Genomic DNA, 8,921 nt, shown 5'->3' on the forward strand with positions numbered 1-8,921 from the left:
CATGGGAATAGATTTGCTTCTTTTTCTTGCTTGCTCAGACTTCATTTTTTGGCCTTCTTGTAGGAATCAGATGTAGGTTGATGATCAGACTGAGGGAGATGCAGAGAGATGTATCTGCTGCTTGGTTCAACAGGTCTTGAAGCTTTGAAAACAATCCACAATGCATTCTGTTCAGTACTTTTGTTCTTACGGTAAGACACTAAATCTGTTTAGTTGTACATTTCTGTTTACCAATTAGCAAAAGCACTAACACATTGTTGTTGTGGCCAGTAGGGACACATGTGGCCAGCAGAGGGACACATGTACTCTCAAGTAACAGGGTGATATTGTACAGTGTTTGGTACAACAATGGCTTTCATAAGTAGCTACACAGTAAAATCATCAGTGTTATTTCAACCATTTGGTTACGTATTGCACTCAGAAGTTACACACTGAGGGTCGTACTGTGTACAGTATGCTACTGTAAGAATGTGTCATTTGATATAACTGTAATTCTGCCAGTTTCTTTTGCTAATAAAACGAAAGTGAATGGCGTGTGAATGCCATTGTACTTACCACTCTCTAGTTAACACTTCTCTTTCCTCGGTAAATCACTGGAGGAAAACACATTTAAGTGACATTAGAGACAAAATTGTATTGGAAGATTTCAGTTGGTTATGAATAATTATGTTACTTTCGTATTCATAGCCTATACTGCCTGTATAATATGACTCCTAGTCATTATGGAACTGTTCCATCTCTTAATGTAAAGCAACACAAAAAAAGACGTATTGAACTTCCTATCAGGAAGCACACAGACAGTGCTGTCTGTCTCACTGCACTGGCTGCCAATATGATGTGATGCTATTTTTATAGACTGAATATTCAAAGTGCATATAATTTACAGTAGCCTACTCACCCATTCCTACATTGCTCCCCGAGCAAGTTACTGAAAAAAAAACACAAGAATGCAAAGTCAACCAAAAGCAATCATGATGTTAATTATGTATTTCAATATTCATTGGCAATATATTATACAGTATCCATATCTCCACTTAAAGTTTGTTTGTACTGTCTATGATTATAATAAATGTTATGTAAGCATTACTTTATAATTAACTTTTACTTTTTCATCATTTTTAGAGCGGGTAACCAAACTCAATCAACACAATTCAGAACAAATTCCAGTGCAGTGTCCCTTCCACTGGAAATTGAGAAGTGAACTGCTGCAGTACCTGAATACATCCTCTGGGGGCAGAGGTGGACCTTGTTGCCTGCTGGCATGACTGGAGCTACTGTTATATGGTAGACGTCTCCACACTGCACACTGCTAATGTCACAGCTGTTTTCCCCAGCAGGGGGGGTGCAGGTGTAGTTGGCACTGCCTGACATATCTACTGTGTAGTTGTAGTTGCCGCCAGGAGAAGAACGCCAGTACACCCGCAGTGCGCTGTTGGCCAGTCTGTATAGCTTTATGCCCGATGGACAGCAGGCACCTGTTAGGGACAACAATGTCTCTTAAGTCATACATCTAATAGTGATCTTATTAAAGCTGCAATTCACGGTTTATGTAGGGATTTCAATCTGGGTGTCCCGCGCAGAAAGCCTGTTTTTGGGCAGGTGTGATATTACACTTTGAGCTTCATGCAATACCTCTTGGTAACCAGTAGTGGCCCTCGACCTTAGGATTTGTATTTCTCAGTAGAAGAGCAGTCTAGTCATTTTATATTACCATACAGATTGTTTTGAAAGTTATGGATTGCTTATTTAAAACACACTCAGGAAGATTTCACTGTGGACCTTTGTGCACTGTACTATAGACAAAATAGTCGTAGGCTATAAGGGACCTCATTGATTTTGTCACAAGTTATTCCTTGTAAGCAAACTCATTAAATTGTTTTAGGGAAGTTCTATCTCCGTTAGCAGAGACGTCGGCCTGAACTATCTATTTATTGGGACCGGGCAATTAAAACCGATTAGTCTGATTAACCACTTAACCCTGTATTATACAGTACTTTGTTGTACAATGGTAGAGTGCTGTGCAAAACAGTGAAAATAGATGATTTTCAGTGACAGAAATTTCAACTCACTGGATGAGAAGCCCTTATAGGTGCACACAGACTTGTGGCCCGTGCGGCTGTAGGCCTCCATGCCCACGGTGTAGTTGGTGCCACAGGTGATGCATCCCATGAGACAGTGGTAGTCCAGGGTGTGACAGCCGGCATGGCCCCGCGACGACGTCAGAGAGGTGAGGAACGACGCTGCCCCTCTGGCGTAAGACCATGTGACGTTGCTCATCGCCATGGTCACCTGTTTCACGGTCAGGTTTACTGGGCAACATGGAGCTGGTAAGGGAAGAGAGTGGAACAGTCAGTCAGTACAGAGTGCAGTGTTTTTGTTCTGTATACAGTATGATGCATTTAGTTGCTGTCGGGTAGACACCCATCTCCATATAATAACTTTTGAGTTTTTTAACGGCCTTCTTGATCATGGACATGAAACTCAGGAATTGATTAACCCTTCTTGTGCCTATCCCAAACAAGTTCGGCTTTATTTCAATCCAATAATACAATATTTTATTTGCTATTTTACTTACCCTGAGCTGCTTGGACCAACGTGGGTGGTCCTGGCTCGTCCAGCGCTTACCAACGAGAGACGCTCGATGGTCCGACGATTTATTCCATTGAAAATGGTTTAAAATAAAGTTTAGAGCCCCCCAAAAGAAAAACTCAATCTATACTGTCGGCGGCGCGACGTATTCCGGGGTGCCTATCCCGAACTAGTTTGGGATATTTAATAAATATCAACAAAGCCCCGGTCTAAATGTCCATCCATGGTCCGGGCCAACACTCGGCCATACACGGGCCGTAATCGCGCAAAAGGCTGCATCGTGCCGCCCACTCCAATAATAAGTCACATCTTTAGAGAGGATTTTCTCTGAATTGTGTTCCCAGACCAAAGAGAAAGTTTTTTTGCGACTGAAATAGCTTTAGATCGGGCTTCTAAAGGGGTTAGCAGTGAATGGCTAAGTGTAAGCTAACTTCCTCCTCTCGTCACCCATAGCATTGGCTGGAGTGAAATCCCAAGGCACTTGGGACAGTGTCGACGGAAGCTAGAGCGAAGGTCTATAGAGATATTTCTGGCACTCTAGCGGCCACTGTATGAGTTATTAAATACAAATGCAAAGGCAGGATTTCACTGAAATATCCTGTGGCAACTGATATGAACATTGCAAAAGCATTCAGAGTCTGGGGTTTGATTTGCATTCAAACTTTTCATCTCTATCTTGAGCTGATCAGATTTGGATGTCTGGTCATTCATTTTATGGCTGGTGGGGATGTGTTTTATCCCTGCTTCCAGTCAGACTGCATTTCTTTTAGGGAAATGTAGATTGTCTGATATGCTTGATAGTATCATAATTTAAATATATGTTAACCACATTATCACTGATGTTAATATTCTGGGACGATGTCTAAATGTTTCAAACTGCCTACATACAATGTTAATTTCTTCAACATACGATGATTCTTGGGGAACCCTTTTAGTGACAAATGAGATGATCATCATACTATAGGAAGTCTCTCAGACTCTATAGTCATCTTCGACCGGTTACCTGTTTCCAGATCAACGCTGAAGCTGGGTAAACTGTCGCCGGCATCGTTGCTTGCCATGGCGGTGATCTGGAATTTGGTGCCACATGGCAGGCTGGCGAAGCTGCAGCTGTCTGAGGCGGTTGTGCAGGTGATGGGGGCGGTGGTACCCTGCTGTGCTGCCACGGTGTAGTTGGCAGCGCGGTTGTTCGCTGTCCAGCTAACGCTGACGTAGTCTCCTGTCTGGTTCACATTCAGATCCTGTGGCATGCAGGGAGCTGGTGGGGAGAGAGGCCAGGATGAGTTACAGCCTGATTTACACCTTGTCCTTTGGCCGCGTCACTCGTTGGAAATCAGCAAGCAGCGCGGTCAAACAATGAAGTGTACATTTGGCATTTGCCTTCATAGTCGACTTCTCAGTGTACATTTGGCATTTGCCTACAGTGCCTACATAGTTGACTTCTCAGGGTTAACTTCATTCTGAGAGTGTACACAGGTAACCAAATGGACCCGTCTGTGTACACTCTCAGATGTAGCACTGAAGGTTTTACTCTGTCTTTCATTCCAAATTCTTCCACACCTGGGTTGATGGCACTGTGACATAACATAACTAACTTTTGTACAAAATACATGATGTGACAGTGATACGGCTAAAAACACATACTGTACTATGTCTTCACACGAAAATGCATCTTAACCCTATATGATGTATGTTTGTGCAGTGTGGTTATGTATGTTATACATTGCTTTTTGGCAATGTGGATATCTAGGAATTTGCATGCTTTGTTTCAATATATGCGTTTTTGTGTTTTTGTTATGCATGCAACATACGTATACGTACTACCGGTAGGTACGTGTGTACGTGCGTGAATGCGTGCGTACACATACCCGTGTTCCTGGTGCGAGCCTGGCAGGTGCGGTTGCAGCCTCGGATTTCATTGCAGGGTATCACCCGCACATTGTAGGTGCTGTCACATGTCAGGTCAGAGAGGGCACACACGGGTGCTGTGTCGTTGCATACGATGGTCTCGTCACTGTCCACGGCCCTCGTCTCGTACAGCTGTGCCCCGCGCACAGGGCTCCACCTGATCTCCAGGGTCTCTGAGCTCACCAGGCTGACGAACACGTCCTCTGGGCAACAAGGCACTGTGGTACAGAGGAGATTGAACACATGATGAAGTGATGTGAGCTCATTTTATACAGTATCACAGCAAAAGCCAAGCCATTTCCCTACACTCTGCCTGTCTGGTCTTTCGAGTCCAGTAACCTTGGACCCTTGGTTATGGTTGCACAGTACCTGTGGAAAGCCTGGTTTCTACTGCTCAGTCATCAGTGATCTGCTCTGATCTGGACATTTCCTCACACACACATCCAAGCATACATTTACAGACAGGCGAAAGTGTTCAGGAAATGGTCACAATAACATGTAATTATTGCTTTTCATTGGTAATATTTATAAAACCCAAATACATACTTTTACTTTCTACTTTCAATATTTCTGAAAATGAAAATGAAATATGGACACACAATATTGTTACACAAAGTAACAATATCTGCTCTAGATCAAAAGCGAATTGCTCCCAAAAAAAAACCAGTATCCCTATTCTGGGGAGAATGTTCCCCAAAAATAACAGACCTAGATCGACAATTTTGGGCGAAGAGATTTGGTGTAGAGTGAGAAAAGGAGCGTACCAAGTACAGTTACAATTCAACGTTTTACTACGTACAGAGGGTTTAAGCTGCAAAGATTCCCCACCCTTGTGATGGGAGAAAGCTTTCTGGATAATCTTAACAGTACACTATTGTTTTTGTTAAATATTGTCTCACAAGCCTTTTCCACTATATTCACCATTGTTCACTCCAGAATAGGGTTGAATTGGCAGTGGTTAAACACTTACTTACAGGTGGTGTAGTTGAGGGTCACTCCCTCGGGACTGCGGCCAGCATCGTTGTAGGCAAACACGTTCATCAGGTAGGTGTAGCCACACATACAGGTGAAGTCGCAGCTGGTGCTGTTGGTGGTGCAGTTCACTTCAGCTCCGTCATCTCTCTTGATGAAGGCCTTGTAATTGTCAGCATAGGGTGAGATATTCCATGACAGCGTACAGTTTCCTGCCTCTGTTTCCTCGACTGCCAATCCAAAGAAATATCATTAGTTTGGTCTGACAAATGAAACATTTGATCACATGCACTGTACGTGTTAAACAATGGTTCTCAAGAAGGAAGCACCACCATGACTCTTGATTGTGTAAAAATGGACCCGGAAGGATCCATTTGGTTCCATTTGTTGTACACTGTCAAGGACCTGTAAGGGTCCTTTTGGAACCTGCTCAAGAAAACCTGAGGGTCCCTGGACCCTACTATTGAGAACCACTGCTTTAAAGAATCATGGACAAATTAATACCTTTCCTTCTCCATAATCTCATGAACTCAATACAAACAGTTTTCCCATCAATGTACTTGGTCCCTCTCCCATCTTACGTGTAGTCTGGTTGGCCGATACAGCATCTCCCTTCCTGCCCTCCTTGTCCCAGGCGTAGACAAAGACGATATAGAGCGAGCCTGCATCCAGGCCAGCAATGGTCTCCATTAGATTTGAGGTGTTCACTATCACGGTGTTGTTTATGCCGAACTTATCGACACCAACGGAGTAGTTCACTGCATGGGTCACAATGCTCCATGATGCTGTGATGGAGTCGTTGCTGGGAGATGAGGTGATCAGCGCAGGAGGAGGCAACACTGTGGGGTGGAGAATAGAGCAAGGAAAATGAAATGGTGTTTCTTGCATCCTGGACTGAATCCATCCTTAAGGACCAAAGGGATGGATGCATGATGATCAGTTAATCGTTTATCATTTAGTGACAGTGAGATTCATCACAGAGGAAAATTCTGTGTTCATTTATCCATGTGTAACTGAGTTAAATGAACACTGCAGTCACAGTTAGGGCTTGAAATGCTTATGTTGTTCTGTTTACTGTCACTGTATATAAAAAGAATTTTGTTCAAATACTAGGCTTTCTTGTTTCTCTGAAATCAATTGAGAAAGACAACCAGGAGCTAATAATCAGGGGCTTATGAAGAAATATCTCTCTAGAGATGAATGATGGCCAACAATGAGCACAAAACACTGAAACTGCTTGTGGCATGTTTGTGACAAGTCCTGTTGTAAACAGCATGCATTGTCAGAATGAGGTCAGCTTTAGGGTAGCCTATATGTCAGTTGAATCATAAGTGGATCAAACAGCGTCGGCAGGTTAGATAATCACCTGCGAGCATCGGCAGGTTAGATAATCACCCGCGTCACGGTTACTGAGGTTAGGTTTAGGGTTAGGGTTAGGGTTAGGCATAGTTTTACTGAGGTTAGGATTAGGGTTTGGGTTTGAGTTTGGTGGTCGATCCAAAGGGGGTTCGACCTAATGACTCATTTTAGACAATAAGGAAGATCAGATAACAGTGAACGAGTAACACATTTCTGCTTGAAACAAGCCCTCAGAAAGTTATTTCCTACATTATGTCCCCCCTGTCCATAAAATATTTTTTTAAAACTACATGAGGCATAACAGTACCTGTCTTTCCTTCCACAGAGGTGGACGGTTGGCTGCGGCCATCAGCGTTCTTAGCGATGATGCTGAGTGAGTATGCGGTGTACGGTTCAAGGGATCCCAGCTGTGCAGGCGAGGAGGTCACATGGTCTTCGCGGAAGCCAGCGTTGTTCTCAATGCGTATGATGTACCCAGTGGCCCCGGCGACCGGGGTGAACTCCACCATCAAGGTTGTGCTGTCTTTTGCCTTCACTACGTCAATAGGATCCATCACCTTGGGAGCTAAAGACAGTTAATGGACACAATTAGTTCTGATGAAAAAACATGTGGGAAGAAGAAAAACATTTAGTAAATGCCCATAATAGAAAACGTAATCCAACACAACCAGCCACCTTGCATTGCACGAGAGGTACAGTACTGTATGCAGAAAATAATATTTCATAATATACCTCTGGCTGAATTTGGACACATCTCTTCGTGAACAGTAAAATGTTCCTGTCTATACAGTTGCCTGAAAGCTTAAATCCATTGTAAAGGCCTATACTGTACACAAAAGTGTCTTCCTTCTACATTTACAGCAATCGATATGAGCTGGGTATTCGAGGCATGTGATGAGGTGAGAACTTTGCACATACAGTACATTAAATGTCTCTAAGTTTAGAGTACCTCTAAAACTGTAGTAGAAATACACAGACAATCCAAACCTACATAAGCCCCAATGTTATGCTATTCTCCACTATTCCTGTTTTCTACACAAAACTCTCTTAACTCTTAAATTGTAAATCTACAGTAGTTAGTTGTCTAAGTTTCTAATAACACTCTTTGTTATAGACAAAGCCACCACTGTAACTCACCTGTGGAAGCCTCAAATTCAAAGTCATGAATTTCTGCAGCTTCGCCAGCCTGCCATGTGGCATTAAATTCCAGATCACCGCCATGGCAAGCAACGATGCCGGCGACAGCTCTTTTTGCTTTTTGTTTTTTTGTCAGAGCTCTGACCGTGACGATATAGATGCTGTTTGAGGTGAGCTTGTTCAGGGAGCCCATCACAACATTGGGACCATACGTTTCATAGATAGTAGGGCTGCTTTTTGCATAGGCAGTAGTGCTGTTTTGCGAGGTTTTTGGTGCAGCGGAGAGCGTGTAATTGATGGCTCCAGAGTACCTTGTCCAATTCACCATCATGTTTTCTGATGCCGCTTCCCATAATTCTGCTTTGAAAACTGTAAAATGACATAATCCATTTATGAGGAGATCAAAACAATTTTGGCAAAATAAACAATTTGTCTGTTTTCATTCAATTGCTTCATTTGATGAAACACCTGCATTATTTTTGTTTTGTTTCATAACTATGTTTATAATTATTACTGTATGTCAAGCAATATGATGTATGAGACCAATGATTCCGAACACAAATGTAGGCTATAACCTGACATGAACCAGTGCCTGCAGTATGTGTGTGAGGCTGTACAAGATTGTGCCTTTGTGTGCACAGGTGTCAGGTATTAATTGTCTTCAATTGTAGTGTAGTTGATACACAAATATGTGTTCATTACTGTGTTCATAACTATTAAACAATTAGCACTTAATATTGAGAACACAAAAACAATCTATGATACCATATCTGTCTCTATTATTTGACAATGATACAGTGGAATTTATGCAAAAAGGAACATACCTAATTTAGCTGCTGTCTGAAAATGTAAACATAAAGAAAGATGATGTGTCAGTGAAATGTACATTTTCCTTGTAGGCTACATCATGATATCAAAATGTGATATTAGTATTTTGTTTTTATATAAATTAAGAC

General features: G+C 42.4%; 1 protein-coding gene across 1 annotated transcript; it reads right to left on the minus strand.

The window, feature by feature from the left end:
- Positions 1–561: 561 nt before the first annotated feature.
- Positions 562–7,382, minus strand: LOC308298879 (fibronectin type III domain-containing protein 7-like; the record flags this gene model as incomplete). Its single annotated transcript, XM_080742571.1, has 9 exons — positions 562–593; positions 899–928; positions 1,215–1,475; positions 2,070–2,324; positions 3,593–3,847; positions 4,458–4,715; positions 5,472–5,699; positions 6,051–6,308; positions 7,136–7,382. 9 exons carry the CDS (start codon positions 7,380–7,382, stop codon positions 562–564), a joined length of 1,824 nt encoding a protein of 607 aa, XP_080598697.1.
- Positions 7,383–8,921: the final 1,539 nt, after the last annotated feature.

Source organism: Nannobrachium achirus (assembly GCF_963921795.1).
Source record: "Nannobrachium achirus genome assembly, chromosome: 1".
NCBI lineage: Eukaryota > Metazoa > Chordata > Actinopteri > Myctophiformes > Myctophidae > Nannobrachium > Nannobrachium achirus.